Source organism: Paroedura picta, chromosome 3 (assembly GCF_049243985.1).
Source record: "Paroedura picta isolate Pp20150507F chromosome 3, Ppicta_v3.0, whole genome shotgun sequence".
Taxonomy (NCBI): domain Eukaryota; kingdom Metazoa; phylum Chordata; class Lepidosauria; order Squamata; family Gekkonidae; genus Paroedura; species Paroedura picta.
In genome coordinates, this window is record NC_135371.1 from 109,013,435 (window position 1) to 109,032,846 (window position 19,412).

Here is a 19,412-nt window from a genome sequence, read left to right on the forward strand (position 1 = left end):
TTTAAAAGACAGGTGTGACTCTCAAGGTATGCTTCTTCAAAGTATTTCTGGAAACATGGTCTTGCATGGAGCTTTACCAGCACCTGTCACAAAAAGGAAAAAGGCTGACCATGTCCATGAGTCATGCTGCAAATGGTATTTAGAATTACAATTGGCATTTGCTTTCTGAAGCAATGGTTTGTATTCATCATTCTCGCCATGCTCCTCTCTTTAAATTTTGGAGCAGAAACTACTGATGTGTGCTTAACATGCTATTGCTGATATCAGAGGCAAGGTTGTAGAGGTTTTTCTAGACATCCCATGAGTCTTTCTTTCTGACTGGCCTGATCTGGCAATCTGACATCCTTCTAATAATGAAGGGGAGGATTTATTTAGTAGCACTTTAATGAATGCTGTGGAGTCTTATATTTATAAACTTCCATTTGCTAAGGGGAAATTGCATCCGCTGTGTGACAAACATGTTCAGCTGAAATGCTTTTTATTAAAATGTAATCATGTGTGTTTATACATTTCATTTTAATAAAACAACCCTGCCATATATCTAACAAGACCTAGTAAATTAGAGCTGTATATAAAGTTTGAAAATATCTATGCAGCAGGAAATCTTGTGCAGCAACAGGTCCTAAATAACGTTACAATGAAATGGATACATGGACAGATGGAAAATCTCATTCCACAGCAGGTAGGGTTTCACTATAACCAAGTGCTGAAGTAATATTTAAATAGCGCTTCCTCCCCCGCCCCCTCAATGGCAGTGAACTTAAAATGTCTGCCACAAAGCAGTGTAGAAGACACAACATGTTTTTCTTCCTAAATTCAGATTTAGAAACTTTGGATCTAGTAGTTCATAAGGTGCTGCAGAGAATATCCCAGTCTCCACTGCTGTGCGCTGCAGGAGGAGGAGAAGGTGCCACCAGCAGGGGACAAGAGGTGGCAACAGAGCTGCTGGAATTAACAGCTGCAGCAGCATTAGAACTGCCAGCTATGGGGCGAGGAACTCCTGGAGATTTGGGGGGGTGGAGCCTGGGGAGGGCAGGAATTGGGGAGGAGAGGGAGCTCAGCAGGGTATAATGCCATAGAAATTGCCATCTAAAGCAGACACTTTCCTGGGGACCTGATTTTAGTCATATGGAGATCAGTTGTAATAGTTGGAGATCTCCAGGTGCCATCTGTATGCAAATGTATGTTTGTGGGTGCAGCAAAGAGAGAGTGTGTGAAGGGTGGATGCACAGACCCACTTGTTCCATCATCATATGACTAACTCAGTAAACTCTAGAGTCAAGCCCTTCCTGAAAGAATTTTGTGCTCTTCAATTTATACCAAGTCCAAATGGCAGTTTGGCATCCTCGAGGGACTCAGATCATATTCCTTTTAAATGTTCCTTGAGTTTGGGGAAGAAAATGAAGTCTGAAGGGGCAAGGTCAGATTCATAGGGTGGCCTCGGTAAAGCCCCAATGAAAGTCTCGTGGTACAGCCCTTGATACACTCCAAGAATGAGCAGGTACATTGTTGTGATGGGGGAAGGGGGAGGAAATCCTCAGTGCAATTTTCCTGGCTTTTATCTCACAATGCAGTTTTCAGTATTTTTTCAAGGCACCCTCAAGAAACTAAGACAACTATATTACTGAGCAAACTTGTCTGCAGCCATCCACTGACTGCAGAGACATGTTTATACATGTCTTATTTGGAATCAACTCATGCATGTATGAACTGAAACCCTAGTAGCAATACTCTTTGACTTACCCTCATATATGAGTTTTGGTCTGGAGCTGTGTAATCCAACAGAATTTTTCACATCCACTAGCTCTCATACATACAATGATAATTACATCGGCAATTTTGCTTAACTGGCTGCCCCATGAAGATATGCCTTTTCTTGTCTTTTGCTCAGTGCCTTCTCAACAACCAATATATAGTCTGACGAAGAGTGCTTGCACTCGAAATCTCACACCTTGAATACATCTTTGTTGGTCTTAAAGGTGCCACTGGACTCTGGTTTTGTTTTATTGTGCTGCTTCAGACCAACACGGCTACCCACTTGAATCAACCAATATATGTGTTATTCTGAAGGACTGCTGTGTCAGCTGCCCCCAGTTGCTGTTCTTTAATGTAAGAGACATTGTAATAGTTTGGAGGGGGGAGCAGTAGAGGATATATTTACAGTAATTAACATTCAGCAACTGCTTCTTTCTTCAGTTCTTTGTTGCATCTAGCTAGTTAGATCAGGCACATTCTAAAAAGAAAATTGCACACAATTGCAAGGAAATTTATTGCTGTCTGACATGGTTGGGGCATTGTGTCACTGCTGCTGATCACAGTGATAACTGTGTAGTAGAATGTCTGCTTGTGTGTTGAAACCCCCCCCCCCATGCACTCTGTTTAATAATATCATATACTATCTGCTAAATTCCTGTTTAATAATGAAATAAGCCAAGAATGTAGCATAAAGCTTAAGAACATAAGAGAACCATGTTGGATCACGCCAATGGCCCATCCCATCTAACACTTTGTGTCACACAATGCCCCAAACCCAGGTGCTATTAGGAGGTCCACCAGCAAGGCCAGAACTCCAGAAGCCCTCCCACTGTTGCTCCCCAAGCACCCAGAAGACAGAGTATCCCTGCCCTGGACATAGTGTTCCATCTATATCTTATGACTTATAGCCACTGACGGGTCTCTGCTTCATATATTTATCCAATCCCCTCTTGAAGTTGTCAGTGCTTAAAGCCACCATGACTTTCTGTGGCAGTGAATTCCACGTATTAATTACTCTTTGGGAACTTCATTGGGTATCCACAAGTTCTTCATTGAGTACCCACAAGTTATGAGAAGGGGGGGGAAGTACTTCTTTCTCTTCCTTCTCTCTCATACATAATTTTGTAAACATCTGTCATGTCACCCCTCAGTCACCGTTTATCCAAACTAAAGAGCCTTGACCTCTTTATCCATAGGAAAGGAGTTCTGTCCCTTTAATCATTTTTGTTGCTCTTTTCTGTATTTTTCCAATGCTATAATACCTGATGTGCAGTGACCAGATCTGTATACAGTATTCCAAATGAAACCACACCTTAGATTTATACAGAGACTATACTTCCTGATTTGTTTCTAACAATCCCCAGCATAACGTTTGTTTGTTTTTTAATTCAAGTTGCACACTGAGTCAGCATTTTCAGTGAGTTATATACCTTGAGTACAAGATTTCACTCCTAGTCAATTATCACCAGTGTGGACCCCATCAATGTATATAGTTAGGACTTCTGACTCCAATGTGCAATACTTTGCCCTTGTCCACACTGAACCTAATTTGCCACATTGATGCCAACTCACTCAGCCTCAACAGATCCCTCTGGAGCTCCTCAGGGTCCTTTGTTGTTCTCACTGCCTGGAACAACATAGTACTTGCCACACACTTAGCCATTTTGCTTACTCCCAACTCCAAATCAAGTTGGAAGTACAAGTTGAAAAGCACTGGACCTAGTACTAAGCCCTGCAGAGGAGGGAGCAATGAGTGCCACAGGGACAGTGTAAAGGAAAATCGCTTCCATGGGACTGGGAAAATAAAAATTTCCCAGTCCATGGCAGCTATCCTGGCTTTATTGCAGTGTTTCCCAAATCTTTGCAACAAAGTCGGTATGAATTCACCACAACACTGCAGGAACGTGGGGGTTGGGGGGACTTGCTTCTCCGCAGTCCAGAAACCCCATGTGGAAATGGCCATGGTCTCTAATCTATACTAATAAAGATATTAATAAAGGAGGGGAAAATCCTTTTAAAAATGGGGCCAGAGCAAAAGCAGACTAGAGGAACAGTGGCTGTGAACAGCCATAAAAACATACTGGAAAAGATCAAGTAAGGTAGCCGTGTTAGTCTGTCTGTAGCAGTAGAAAAGAGTAAGAGTCCAGTAGCACCTTAAAGGCTAACAAGATTTATGGCTGGATACGAGGTTTTGTGAGTAACTGCTTCCCGTGTGGAAATGGCTATAGGATCTGAAGAAGGGAGCAGTGACTCAGGAAAGCTCATACCGTGCCTCAAATCTTGTTGGGCTAAAAAAGAATAAGGTGCTCTTGGCAGGTTTCAACAGCACACTTTTGCCCTGGCCGTGCTGGACAGAGAAAATCCAGAACAGTAGTGCTATAGTTGTGTGTGGATTTTAATGGTCCTACATGTGTCTTTGAGGAAAACTTATACATTATTTTGTAAAATTAAAATACAGCCTTGGTAATTTCTTCCTTTGCATGCAATATCTTAAATAATGCTGCCTCAGTTATATCAGACATTGCATATTCATTTTGCATTTGTACTAAGCAATTGAAGTAAGTGGTTGTATGGATTAGCACAGCTAGACTGAGTCAGCCTCTGGTGTGTTATTGAAATATTGCCTGCATGTGCAATATGCAGTCAGAGGGCAGAAATAATTCTAATGAGGTCAATTAGCATTTGAAGTTCGTTTTAGTCGCTTTAATTAAGCACAACCTTATACCAAGGACATCTGTGATTTCTTTCCTCATGTCTTCATTAATGTGATCTATAAAAGAGCTAAACTATTTATTTCAAGTGTGCGCAAGAGATTCCTCTCATTTTCAGTCTGCTCTTTCAATTAAGACACCAAAAAAAAAAAAACCCAACACCATAGCCATGTTTTTTGGCACTCCAATGATTTGTAAGGGAAGCCAAAGGGCATTCAAGCAGGCATCCCATCAATCAGATAACTGATGGTTATACATCCCCAAGTCACGTTTAACATGAATTCAGGTTGTTGCATTTTTCCTGCAGGATATTTAGAACTCATTTAAGATCCTCTCTGTTGTTGGGGGTATTTTGCTCTGTGGATGAGTACTTTTTAAAAAAATCATTCATTCATTCATTCATTCATTTGATTTATATACGACCCTCCCGGTAAGTCAGCTCAGGGCAGTGTACAATAGTGCAAGTCAAAAATTAATGACATTTTAAACCATTCAAACCATATCTACAATTAGCAGCAACATCAGTTTTTATTTCTTGCACAGTCCCTTTCTGTCAGTTTATTTCCAGATTAAGAGTTTATCATGGAGGGTTTTTGCCTTGCAGGGGGATATTGACCACCTAATGAGGACACTGACAACCATAATTTTGGCATAAAATATTTGGCCACAGCCTTTATTCAACATTGAGCGTGGCAAGCATGGGAAGAGAATCATGCCATCTTGTGGTTACCCTACCACAAGGAAGCCCACCACAGCCTGCCCCTCAACGGGTTGCCTTGGCTATCCAGCCCCAAAACCCGGACATAATGGCAGGCTGAAACAGGGGGGGAGGCACCATGGAGTGACCCCTCTGGGCACCAGCCTCTGTTGGGTTCTCCTGCCCCCCGGAAATGCTAGCCTTCAATCAGGCTCTACATCCACACAGCCCTTTAAAGGGCCCCCCAAATCTAGGGGAGGACAGCGCGCAAGCTTGGCCTCCCCAAAATTGATCCTTCCCATGCTCCACTTCCGCAGGCTGTGACAATTAATCAATAATATAACCCAACATCTAACAAAAAGTCAAACAATTCATAAACAGGGAGGGAGGGTGGGTTTTGCGTCTTTGGGCGCCCTGAAGGGGGGAAAGAGGCCAAAGAACATCAGGCCATCCGTTTAACTGACGCCCAGTTCAGCCACGCCCCCTGTTGCCATGCCAACACACATACTGCTCAGAGAATGCCAGGGCTGGGCAATCTCTCCAACCAGCCAGGTCCCTGTCGGTGTTCCTCCCCCGCAGCAGCAATGGCCCCCTTAGATAAGTCTTGGGGGCTTTTTGCCTTGCAGGGGGATATTGACCACCTAATGAGGACACTGACAACCATAATTTTGGCATAAAATATTTGGCCACAGCCTTTATTCAACATTGAGCGTGGCAAGCATGGGAAGAGAATCATGCCATCTTGTGGTTACCCTACCACAAGGAAGCCCACCACAGCCTGCCCCTCAACGGGTTGCCTTGGCTATCCAGCCCCAAAACCCGGACATAATGGCAGGCTGAAACAGGGGGGGAGGCACCATGGAGTGACCCCCTCTGGGCACCAGCCTCTGTTGGGTTCTCCTGCCCCCCGGAAATGCTAGCCTTCAATCAGGCTCTACATCCACACAGCCCTTTAAAGGGCCCCCCAAATCTAGGGGAGGACAGCGCGCAAGCTTGGCCTCCCCAAAATTGATCCTTCCCATGCTCCACTTCCGCCACTGAGCCCGAATAGGTATATACCTCTTCGAGCTCCCGCCACCGCTCAATTTTGCAGCCAATTCAAAATAACATGTTGGATCCCATGGAGCCAGATGTCCATGCCCCACTCCAACAAGTGCATCCCAAGTGCACCCCATCACTCTTATAAAGGGCCCAGAACTGCAAATGCCATACCATGGGCCCCCAATGAGTAATACACATCCCAATACAGCTAGATACCCAGGCTTTAGCTCCACCTGAGATCACAGAACTCTGGGCGACAGGTGAAAGGGTCACTCGCCACCAGGGACCATTCCTTGGTGATTGTCCACTGTGCCCAGTGGGGCTTCTTGTGAGACATAGCTTTTAGCAACATGGCATCCTAGCCACTCAGCCCAGACCATAACTGTCCCTTGAGGTTACCAGGGCCCAACCCCATTGCCCCTGCCAATGCTGGCAAAGTGTCATATGGCAATTACTGCAACAATGTTTCCTGGTGCTCAGCTCAACGTTCACAACTATAGCTAAGCCAACGTCCCATGATGGTCAGCCAATGCTTTGAGGAATACGGACTCCCACTGTCACGCTTGAACAGGAAGTCTGCCATCACAGCAATGTCCAGGAAGGCAGCTGCATCCAAACAATGTCCGAGCCAGGTGATGCCTTCAGACCCCCAAGTGGATCACTTCCAGGTCTTATAGCATGCCATTCCATCTGCCGCATGGTGCCATTCTCTGTAACCAGTATCAGGCACCCCCGTTGACTGCCGCTCTGAAGGAAACCAAAAGGTTGTTACTGGAAAAGAGTTACATGAGCACCCTTGCACACTGATTGACACTGGCCACGGTCCCATGCTCGCCCTGGGCCAGCCGCTCTCAGCCAATACCCCGCTCTGCATACTGCATACCCTGCAGGAGCCCTAGAGATGTTTCCCCTGAGCACCAAGTACCAGAACCCTATTGGGTTCTAGGCCCTACAGGTTGTGATCTGTGGGAAAACATTGTACTGCATGCCCTGGCAAAGCCCTTAGTACTGTGCCACCCAACCTGGGCAGACCTCCCTTGGCCAATGCCCTGCTCTGCATCTACTGCATACCTTGCCAAAGCCCTGGACATGTTCCCCTTGAGCACTGAAGCCCATCCCACCTTTGGTTCCCTAAGTCCTACAGGTTGCAGTCCGTGGTGACATTGTGAACCACCACTAATGTACATACACCTTCTGATCCACGGATGTCATACCGGGGTAACCCCATATGCCAGCATATTGAGACCTGACTGGATCTGCTAGTAGCCCAGCCATGAAACATCCTCCTGAACCTGCAATATGCTTAGTCTCCAATGCACAGGCAGATGGGGCCCATGCCACTTTCCCAGGTTGGAGTCTATGCAGTCCCAAGACAGCTCCCTGAACTCATGCTGGCCATGTGACACTTCCCCCTAAACCACTTGTTTGTCCCAGCCCCAGACATAATTTAAGCAACCTCCCTGAAGGACAAAATTGGTCTCTCTAGTCAAAAGAGGCCCCATCACTCCTATAACTGGAATCCGAGCAACCCCAGGCCCCCACGCTATGTGGGGAGTGGGTGAGGACAGGTGACAGGTTTGCAGCCACGTCCTCCCACAAGGCTGGCCTAGTCAGACAGTATCTCATATATCTGCAGACCTGGGCTGCAACGCAAAGCTCAGATGATCAATGAGGCCATCCAAACAGATCGGATGCATAGAAGTGAAGAGGTATGAGGGATTGATCTGCAGAACTTAATATGTAGTCTGCCCCTGCTCCCTCCAGCTAGAAACAGCATTGGCATCACGTGATGGGGAGCCAAATAATGCTGGCATAAATATGAAGCTAGGGAATTCCTGAATGGGATGAAGAGGTACCTGCATCAGAGTGATCTACCAGTTGTTGACAGACCTGCAGTCTATCATAACTGAGACTATATAACCAGATGAATGCTCCCTTAGAGCATTGTACCTTACTATGTGGGTGCCTTAACTTCATTTCCTTGGCCAAAGATCTCTACCGGCTTCTAGGGTGCAGCACCTTGCATACCTTGTGTGGTCCTAAGCAGCCACTTCCTGTGCCAAGCACATTCCAGCTCAAGCCCTGGGAAGCTCTTGGCATTGCTCGCCCACCCACACCAACAGCACTTCCATACTGGACCTGTAATGAGACACACACCCCTCCAAGCCAGGCTGGCCCATTAACTTCAAATAACCTGGGATTGGCCGCCCTGCAAAACAAGACCAGGTGATGACTCTGACACCATTTGCAGAAGGCGTGGCTTGCCTGAAGCCAACAGGTGATGTCCGGCCACTGCTGCAGGTTGACCCGGCCACCAGGGAGTCACCTCCCCTTTTGCAATGATATTCTCCCCTGGAGTAGCCTTTGGGTTGGTGCCCCCTGTAAACTGGCCCTTGTAGGGCCCATCATGCATCACAATGCCACTGGCTGAGGCCCACCAGTGGCATCCGACGATGCCCCAAGACCCAGAGTACATGGCACCCCCGTTCCCCCAATACTGGCACCCACTGCCTGTCTGATGGGCATGTATTGCCTGGCGAAGACAACGGTGTAGCCCTGGCCAGTGGCCACCAGACACCAGTGGCCAGCTGAGGGCCACTGGGTGCTCCATTCCCCACCCATGGGGTGGGTGCCTTCCTACCCACCTGAGCCAGGGACCAGCACCCAGGCCAGTGGACAGTGCTCACCATCTGCTGTCGAAGATGCCATTGTTCCCCATCGCTGCAAGCCCCCTCAGATTTCCCTGGAGACCTTCCGAGCTGGTGCACAGCAGCCTGCCTCAGCATGAGGCAAGGGGTTGGACTGGATGACCCCCAGAGTTCCCTGCCAACTCTGTGCTCCTGCAAACCAAGACCGTTGCCTGAAGCAGGGGGCTGGACTAGACTACCCTGAGAGGTACTTGCCAACTCCTCGCTCATACAAACCAAGACTGCTGTCAGAAGCATGGGGTTGGACTAGATGACCTTGAAAGGGACCTGCAGCTCTTTGCTCATACAAACCGAGACTGCTACAGAAGCAGGGGGTTAGACTAAATGACCCTGGAGGTCCCTGCCAACTCTGCTTATGCGAACAGTGCCCATGGCGTACAGCATGGGGTTGGACTACATGACCCAATGAGGTCTCTGCCAGCTATGTGCCCTTGCAAAAACTGTAGTTGGTTGTAGCTCCACTGTTGGATCCCAACCTTCCCCCCTTTTTTTGGGAAGAGGGCTGATCCCCACAAAAAGGCATTTTTGTAACCACTGGCTTGTCACGTCTTTTCTTCAAGTGGGCTCCACCTTAAGCCTCGCAGCAGTGCTCAAAGTATTGGCACATGCTCATATTGAATTCCCAACAGGTGCCCCGCCCATCATTCCTATACATGGGCTTACATCTGTCTTGTTCTGTCCTCCTGACATATGGGCCCACTTTCATGTTCTAGGTGTCATGGTCCTTTAAGTCCCACCTTGTCTAGATGTTGTTTGAAGATCACTTGCGAGCCTAATCATTATGCACCATGGCCTCTGCATCCCCAAAAAGTGCTTTGGCCTCCAAAACATTTGTTAAATGATTCTCCAAGTGCCAACTCCCTTCTGGGAGAGCATCAGCCACAAAGCGTAGAAAATCTGTTTACCCCCTTAACCAGTTAGTGAAGGAGTGATTGTTATATCCCACTGTAAAGTTGTTTTTGTTTTTGTTTTTAAATCCCCTTTGAACCCTATTTTTGGAACATCTCGTCTGGTCACAACCTGTTAAATATGTCAATATAATACCCATCATGGGCCCTCTTGATTTCCTAGTAAGGTGAGTACCAGGTGGGTTTTCACCAGATGCATAACCCAAAGGGGATTTCGTGGACTAACCCATCCCCGCCTTATCTTTATAATAAATATGCAAAGAATGCAGCTGATTCATCATCCAGATCAGATACCCAGAACCAAAGAATCCTGACGCCAATAGGTCCCATCCTGTTGGCCTTCAGAGAAGAGAACTCACCCGAGGTACCGGCAGCCTGCCAGGCCCTGGAGTACTTTCCTCCATACATTATACTCTTATGCCCAGTTGTCTCTTGTTGCTCTGTTCCTCCCTGTTGAACATTCCTGGAGGAGCTAGGAATACTAACCGCACCTACACTGGCCTGTCCCTGATGTGCTGCTATAGCAATTGCTATAGGGTCAATGCCCATGTGTATGGTCTGCATACCATGATGTGGAGCTGGCCAACCCTGTCCATACCACCCAGACATCGTAGGGCCAGGTTGCTGCCAGCTTCACCCAGGCATTGCCTCCTGGCCGTATGACCAGGGTGATCTTGCAGATGTGCAGCAGCAGAAGTCCTGCTCCCCATCCATGTCTGCAGTCCTACAGCATAACCTCAAGCTTGATAGTCAGCCAAGTGTTGGCCCAGAGGCCCAGCAGACAAATCCTGATGGCCCCCTGGCCACAAAGGGGGTTGTTGGTATCCTGGACCCCATGGAGCCACAGGTGAGCAAGATGAGAAACTGCCAATTCCACAGTGGTTAGACACACGTGAACCTAAACCACCTCTGACGGGCTTGGTTGTGCAAATCCTCTCAGAGGAAAACCATGGATGTTCCCTTCCCCATGGCTGGTGGTCCAGATGATCCCTGCCACCAAGATGGGCCCACAACAACCTGCCCCAGTCCTGCACCAATTGTACAACTGCAGCCAGGATCTACCGCACCCCCAAATGATGGGCCCGCATGTTGCAGAGTAAAAACACCCCCTGCATAATTGTTGGAAGGGGATGGGGGGCGGAAGCCTCACCTCTCCCACCTAGACCCCCCCTTCCTCTATCAAGGTGGAGGATCCCACTGCCAACGCATCTTAATGCCCCCAGCATCCCATGAATTGCAGAGGAACCTGCTGCCGCTGCATCATGAAATGTGCCTGTCCCATCACTTGCTCCCAAGGCCCTGGAACCAGCAGCTGCCACCAGCACAGCACAGTTCATGGGCAGTTGGGGCTTCCCCCCACTGGCATCCTTTTTCGGTGCCATGGTCACTTGTTCCTCTCTCCCTCTCCTTCCTTTTCTGAAGGGGCGAACGCTCCTGCCCAAACGGCCTGTGAGAGGCTTAGTTGTTTGTTAGTTTAAAAAACAAATAAACAAACAATGCCCTGCAGCATGTCTAGCATCCGTTTTCCCTCAAAAAGTAAAATGAAATAAAATTGCTGGGCTTCCCTGACATCGCGAGGCGGTTGGGCCAGGAAAAAGGCTCCTTCCACCAAGCGATGCGTCTTTGGGCGCCCTGAAGGGGGGAAAGAGGCCAAAGAACATCAGGCCATCCGTTTAACTGACGCCCAGTTCAGCCACACCCCCTGTTGCCATGCCAACACACATACTGCTCAGAGAATGCCAGGGCTGGGCAATCTCTCCAACCAGCCAGGTCCCTGTCGGTGTTCCTCCCCCGCAGCAGCAATGGCCCCCTTAGATAAGTCTTGGGGGCTTTTTTTATATATATATATAAGGGAACCCCATTAGATGTAGATGTAGGCAGAGGAGCCAATCCAGGTTTGGGGGATCATTGTTTACCTTGGTTTCAAACTGGGCATTCCATGACAATTTTTTTAAAAGGGGGCACAGTGTTGTAGTCAGGTGAATAAGCAGGTGAGGAAGGAGCAGCCACCATTGCTCTTCTGCTGCCATAGAGGGGCAGTAATGCAGGTGGGCAAGGAAGCAGCTGCCGCCCTCTTCCCCATCCTGTAAATTGTGAAGGGATGGCAATGGAGGCAAGCAGAAGGGGGAAGAAGGAGGGGTGGATGACAGAAGGTGAGCAGGGAGGAAGGAACTGTCCCATCACCACTTCATGAGATGGGGCAGCAGTGTGGATGGGCGGAGGTGGAAAGAGTTGCCCTCCTGCTGCATGAGCCACAGAGGCAGAAGTGGCTACAGCCTAGCACAGCGATCCGCAAGCTTTCGCCCGCTACGGACCGCTGTGGCGTAGTGGGGGGAGAGGGCGGCCCGCGCACGCGCGTCAGCCCCAGCACAAACGCATGTGCGCGGACTGCCACGCACGCGTGTTTGCACCGCCGCCATGCTGGCGGCCGCGGCTCCCCCTCGGCAAGCTTCTCTTCCCTCCCCTCCTGAAATAAGCTTGCCGGGCTGCGAGCTAATCGGCTGCTTTGGCGGCCGATTTGCTCGTGGCTTGGCAAGCTTCTCGCTTCAGGGGGGAGGGAAGAAGGAGCTGCGGCCTGGCGCCAAGGCCTTCGTGGCCCGGCACCAGGCCGCGGCCCGCGAGTTGGGGACCACTGGCCTAGCAGGCAGATGGGGGAGCAGAAGCAAACATTTTTGGGGTGGCCCAGTAAACAAGAGATAGATGAAATCTCCCTCCAGTGAGTCTCTTGGTTCTTTCTCTTATTCAAATATAATAAGAAAATATAATTAATCCTCTGTGTTGTAGTTCCTCAATAGTGCTGTTTTAAGTCACCTTTCTCATGGAGAGACTTACATTGATGCATTTTGCGTGGCTTGTTTTGCACTGCTATTGCTTTGCCACTGCTGAACTATGTGAGTATGTATGTGATTTAATGCCTGCATTATTGGGAATCCAAATGCCTAAATGTGCTCACTCTGCAAGTAAGGTTTAATTGCCTATGAAATTTAACTAGTGTTCTTTCTCTTATTTATCTGGAAGAAGTTATTCAGTGGGAGATGCACCCTGAGTTATTTTTTTATTCCAATTGGTTGAGGAAATGTAAAAGAGCCAGGCATTATTTTGCTTTATTCAGCAATAAAATGGAACATACTCTTGTGTGCTTGAAATTTGGAAAACTATGTTCCATGGCTACAGGATACAGTCCCTGAGAATATCATCCCAACTGAGTGGAAAGAAAAAACAAAGAAAGAGCTGAAATAGTGTAAACTATTTAAACCAGTGGAATCAAAGTAAATCACAGTAAAGAATCTAAGTAGGCATAATAATGAACAGAAAGAAAACCCCAAAATGATAGGGAATGAGAGAAACTGAAAATAACTATTTCCAGCTGTTGCTCATTCATAAATACATTTTCTCATATTGTTTAATGTCCTAATTTTTCTATATTTGCAGAAGTGACAATAAATTATAATTATCAAAAATTACTTTTAGATATCTGGAAGGGAATCATTTGTCTGCTGTGCCCAAGGAACTCTCCATGTTGAGGCATCTGACACTGATGTAAGTATCTCAGCATATGGTGCTTCCCCAACCAAAGGTATTCTCCCATTGTATAATGTAGGGGCATAATGTGCATTGTGACTGACTAACCCACCCCTGTATTGTTAGGGGCATCTTGCAAATACAGCTTTCATGATAGGCTGTTTTCTCTGGAAATGGAAAACATAAGCCCAGGGCTGCCTTTAGAACAGAGATCACCCATAATATTGCTTGAGCCAGATGATAATCCTGTTTATGTCAGGAACACATGGATGGCAAGTTGTCTCAAGCCCTCCTTGTTAAGTCTTTAACTAGCAAGGCAATTTGAGTACATCACCCTGACCTGGATAGCCCAAGCTAGACCCATCTTGAGAGATTTCAGAAGCTAAGCAGATTCAGTGCTAGTTAGTATTTGGATGGGAAACCACCAACAATGTTCTAAGCTGTGACAGGCAGTGGCAAGCCACCGCTGAACATGTCTTGCCAAGAAAACCCTACAGAGTAGCCATAAGCATGCAGCAACTTGATAGCATTTTCTACCACCGTTGTTTAGCTTATGTTTTTAAAAAATACATTTCAATACGTGATAACCTAAGCCTTTCATGATAAGAAGAATTACCACAGCTCCGAGAGAGGAAGAAGGAAGTGAGACGAGCTAGAGCGGGTGTGGATGAAGGCTTGTGACAAGGCGGCAAGGATATCTCATCACGCTTATGAAGGTGTATAGGCAGTGAAAGCGGTGAAATGGGATTTCTATGCCACTGATCATGTATATAGGAAATCATGTCCCAGCACAATTGTTTAGGGTGATTAGGTCTCTTACCACCCTCAAGAAAGAGGGTCAAAATTTTAGATAATTGAAATTGAACTGTGAGGTTTTTGTGAGCCATTTTGCGGACAAAGTTCTGTCGTTCCGCCAGGACCTACCTGCCACAGTTGATACAGTTTGCGAACTAGAAGCTCCATGGTCATCCTGGGGGATAGTGTTTGATGGCTTCAGATGGCTGTCGTTAACCAAAGCGGACAAATTGCTGGGGTCAGTGAGGGCGGCCACTTGTCCCTTAGATCCCTGTCCTTCCTGTTTGCTCAAATCGGGTGACGGGCAGATAGGAGGTCCTTTGCGGGGAATTGTAAACCTCTCCCTCATGATGGGAGAGTTCCCAGAAGGGCTTGAGGTGGCTGTGGTTCACCCTCCACTGAAAAAACCATTGTTAAACCCATGGAACCCCGCCAACTACCGCCCAGTTTTGCATCTTGGGTTTCTGGGAATGGTAGTGGAGCAGGCCGCAGTGGACCAGCTCCTGTACTTTTTGGAGGAAACTTCAGCCCTGGATCCATACCAGTCTGCCTTCCATCTTGGCCACGGTGTGGAGACCATGCTGGTCGTACTAGCAGATGATATCCCACACCAGCTGGATAGTGGAGGTTCAGCCATACTCATTCTTTATACCTGTCGGCTGCATTTGATGTTGGAGTTTTTTATTGTACTATTATTTTATTGGGGATTAATTGAAGGGCTTTTATGGAAATTGTTTTATTTTATCTTTTAGCTTTTTGTAAGCCACCTCGGGCCGACTTTGTTGGGAGGGGCGGGGTATAAATTAAATTATAAATTAAATAAATAAATAAACTCACCAGGCATAAATGCTATTGCGTGTTTGAAATGTTGAATACTTTCTCTGATAAAAAAATATTGCTGTACCAGTGCTTGCTTTGATTTTTCAGGAGTGTTCCAGATATGGCACTAATGGATTGGCGATTCTTAACAATTTGCTTTGAAAACCTGGCTTTGGTTCTAATCTGACTTTGAGAAAAGGCTCATTTTCTGTATGCATGGCATCAGTGACCTTTATGTCTGTGTCTTCCTTTAGTGACTTGAGTAACAACAGCATCAGCATGTTGGCCAATTACACGTTCAGTAATATGACACAGCTCTCAACACTGTAAGTATCCAGTGGTTCTGGCATCAGCTCTAATTGCTGTTCAGTGTGAAGTCGATTACATTCAGCAATGTTTCATGTTTCTGGGTCAATTAATTCTGCTTTGTTGGTGCTTCACTGAATCAGTGGCAAAGACATGGACATGTGTTCTCTGGTTCTTCCAGGATCCTGAGCTACAACAGGCTACGGTGCATCCCAGTCCATGCATTCAATGGGCTTAAGTCTCTCCGAGTGCTGTAAGTATCGCTATGTCTGGGGCATGATGTAGCAGGCAGTAGGTGACAGCAGGGTTTTTAAGGAGCAGATGGCTTCCACTTGACTCACAACATCACACGTGTTTCCAGACAGTTAGCTCTAATGTACTTGTACCAAAATGTAAAATAGTCTGTAAGCACTGACACAGGTGAATGTTGGGTTTGTATGCAGAAGGTAAGACCCTGTTGAGTTTTAAAAGGATTAATAATTTTAAAGATGGTTAAGAATTCTGTAGGCAGTTCAGAACAAGGCTTGTGTGTCAAATGCTTCCTTACCCTTTTTGTAGGATGCCACTGGGACTATAAAACAGTATGTATTCTTTTACACAGTACCCCATTGGCCAGTAACTAGAGTGGCCAATAGGTTTATCTCAAAAGGAAGAAAGTGCACGGGCAATGAGCCCATGTTCTGCTCATTCTTCCACGATGCCTTTTCAGTGGGCCTGCTCTGGGGAACAGGAAAAGAAGCTCTAGGAAATAGATGGGTGGCATCTCATTAATGTTTGCAGCAGCTTCCCTTCATTTCTGCAGCTAGTGTCATCATAGTCAGATGATTTATGAAAGTATGAAGTGCCAGAAGTATGTGGGATATACCACCCACATGTTTCCTGAAGCCTTCTGTCTTCCTCCTTGCACAATAGGCAGTGTGCCATCCTAGGAAATGAACAGGCATTGTAAGAGTCATGTAAAAAAGGGTGACTGGCAGCCAGTTGAAGACTGGTTATATTTGTTTGGTTAAGAGAGCCAGCTCGGTGTAGAGGTTAAGAGCAGCAGCCTCTAATCTGGAAAGGTTCAATTCTTCACTCCTCCTCCACATGCAGCCAGCTTATTGACTATGAGCCAGTCACAGTTTTCTCAGAGCTGTATCAGCCTCACCTGCCTTACAGAGACCAATTGTGGTACAACCGCCGACGTTCTGCACAGCAGGACAGCATGCCCTGCCACATCCTGTGTACACAAGGGGACAAAGTCCACCAGTGCACAGTGTCTGCCCCAGAGTTGTGCACACTCATGCACAACTCCAGGGCAGACAGGTTCCCCCATGCTGTGTGGTGGCAGTGGGTGTCCCTTCACAAGGGTGGGATAGTGTTGTGACACTATCCCACGATTGTGGGGATTGATGAATGCCCCATAGGGCTCCACAATGCTGTGAAGCCAGACAGGGTGTTTCATGTCCCTTCAGGGACACTGTAGGTGGGGGAGGAAACAGGCCTAAATGGCTCTTCCCATATGCATGGGCTCAGCTCAGCATGGGCACCAATGATGCCCGTGTTAAGGAATGGAATGCTGAAAAATCAGCATAACCTTCCCTAATGTGGGCCAGGACTGGAAGGGGGCTGGGCTGATGGCGACCTCATGTGTCTGCGAGGATTTGCTCTGCTGATGTGCAAGTACTGGCTTGGCACACTCATCCCATGCATAATTGGTCAGGGTGTCTGTTGTAGGGATAGGACAGGTAAGCAAATGTAAGCTGTCTGACAGTCCCATCGATAGTGAAAAGCAGGGTACAAAGAAACAGTTCTTTTCTTCTTATCTTTTAAAAAATATTTACCGTATTTGCTGGCGTATAAGACGACTGGGCGTATAAGACGACCCCCCAACATTTCCACTCAAAATATAGAGTTTGTTACATTACATTACAGTACTATGGGCCACTATGGGCAGCTATGTCTATCCCAACTGAAGTGCACCCGGCGTATAAGACAACCCCCCCACTTGGAGGCATATTTTTCAGGGGGGGAAAGTAGTCTTATACGCCAGCAAATACTGTATATCTCACCTTTTTCCTTAGACTCAAGGCAGCTTACAGAAGCAACAAGAAATTGCAAATGTTGCCATATATAATACACATTGAAACCAAATCACAGCAGAAACTTTCCCAAACATAACTTACCCTATGAATTTATGTATTTATCATATGGCAGAGTTACACCTAGGAAGCATATACTAATATGAAATATATAGCCATGTAAGTACAATGGTTAGGCAGACAGATTGGGCAATTCCTCTGAAGACTAATATCTAAGTTTTCAATCCATTTAACTGCAGCTTGGGAGTGTTCAACAAGCTCTGTGACATCTCCCTGGACAGAAGGAAAATAGTTTGGCGGGCTGTACCACAATCACATTTTGCCCCATGTAAACAACAGGGCTGCACAACTGCCAAAGCCTATTCACATTCTATTAGCTGTCTTCCATACTTTACCAGGCAAATCCTGCAGACCTCTCATTGGTGTTTATCAGATTATGGGTATTGGGTAGAACTGATTTCATCCATGTTTGCAGCCATTCATTCCCTAGATTGAATTTTTTTATTGCAGGATTTGTGCAGATTTTATTGCCAGATTACCCTCCCCCCTCCCAGTTTTAAAAACAGCCCTGCTATAGAAAATGACCTTTTCCTAGTTGTCATAGAATACTGACTTAACAGAAAGTACTGTAATGTGAAGGCTGCCAGAGCAGTTCATGCATGGCAGGGAACACCAGTAACTAGGTTGGAGGGACCCATTCTGTAAAGCACTTTGGATTAGGCCTGGAAGCAAATAACTAACCAACACAATGAAAGAATCACAATTGTAATTTCCAATTGTAATTTCTGCATCTTCAAAGGCAATTGACATGCAGAGTGCATTATCTGTAACAGCTTGCACTGTTAAAATAATTGAGCAAGGGGTATGTGGGCACAGAATGGGCGGAGACTTTATGAACTTCAAGCCAATTGGCCTGAAGTCCAGATAGTCCCTGCCCCCAACAGCCTGGCCAGGGGCAATCTGGCTCAATGGCCACCAGTCTGCCTCTGACCACCACTGGGAGGTCAGTAGGGCTGCCAAAGGGAGGGCGGGAACGGAGGCTTGGACAGGCTGTGCCAGCCTTTTTCGCCCCAAGGCTGTCCTAACTGTCACATCCAACAACTTCCCTCACTTTGCCTCAGACCATTGATGGAGCTGGCAGGTGACTGGTGAGTACACTCCCACCTACCTTCAGGCCTGCTGTGAAGGAACCCTCTAACAGCCCCTGACTGAGACGAGAAAGGTGTTTCCAAGAGCATCGCAGAGGTGTCTGTGAATGTACTTGTGCTTTCTTTTTGAGGGGGGAAGCTTTCCCCTTCTGCCAAACATTTGGCTGACAGAAAAGCCCCTTCTCACTTAAAATATTTCTCTGTTCGGCCTTGCTCCTGGAGGGAAGAAACAGCCAAGTCATGTGTGTTTCTTTTTCGTGACTCTGCAGATTTGAGGCCTACTGCACAGTTAGCTTTATAGGAAAGTAGACAGCAGGGGGAAACTAGGTGATGACTTGGCTTTGCAGACAACAACAGGGACTGCAGTTGCTAGCAGTAGGCCTCAAGTTTCAGAAGGGCAAACATCACCAGCCAAGCAGCAGACTATGCTAGCCAAGGGATGTCTGGGGCCATATGTATTCCTTTTGAAGGGATGCATGTGAGGGGAAGGAGCTTTCCCTTCAGCCTAACTTTCTGTAGATGAGCTGTACTTCCATAGGGAATCTCAGACCTCACCTGGAGGCTGGGATCCCTAAACCTCAGTGGGATACAATGCTACACAGTCACCCCTCCAAAGCCACCATTTTTGCGTGGGGAGCTGATCCTTATAGTCTGGAGGTGAGCAGCAATTCCAGGATATCTCCAGGCCCCACCTGGAGGTAGGCTGTCCATGGGCTGAACGTATTCTTTGAAGTCTGAAGGTGGGGCCTCAAAAATGTGTAATGCCCCTGCAGCCACCTAGCACCCCCTGACCTATTTCAGGTCAAGAAAACATTGCAGAGAGGAGGCAACGTTGCCAGATTGGTGTAGGTTCATGTTCTGGAATTCCACACTTCCTAAATGTACATAAACCTGACAAAGGTCAAGACTGCTGTGCGCAGG

At 47.1% G+C, this 19,412-nt stretch overlaps 1 protein-coding gene and 1 long non-coding RNA gene across 5 annotated transcripts in view; one reads left to right on the forward strand and one right to left on the reverse strand.

The window, feature by feature from the left end:
* Positions 1-19,412, forward strand: part of SLIT3 (slit guidance ligand 3) — a 713,209-nt gene that overhangs the window by 561,775 nt on the left and 132,022 nt on the right. For all 4 annotated transcript variants that reach the window (XM_077327142.1, XM_077327144.1, XM_077327141.1 and 1 more), the window contains 3 exons: positions 13,292-13,360; positions 15,211-15,282; positions 15,444-15,515. In XM_077327142.1, the coding sequence (XP_077183257.1) occupies positions 13,292-13,360; positions 15,211-15,282; positions 15,444-15,515 (213 nt within the window). The remainder of the gene's footprint in view (positions 1-13,291; positions 13,361-15,210; positions 15,283-15,443; positions 15,516-19,412) is intronic.
* Positions 5,111-11,647, reverse strand: LOC143832559 (uncharacterized). The gene is made up of 3 exons (XR_013229311.1): positions 10,180-11,647; positions 8,233-9,044; positions 5,111-6,951 (listed from the first exon to the last, which is right to left on the reverse strand). It is a non-coding gene; the product is annotated as an uncharacterized LOC143832559 (long non-coding RNA).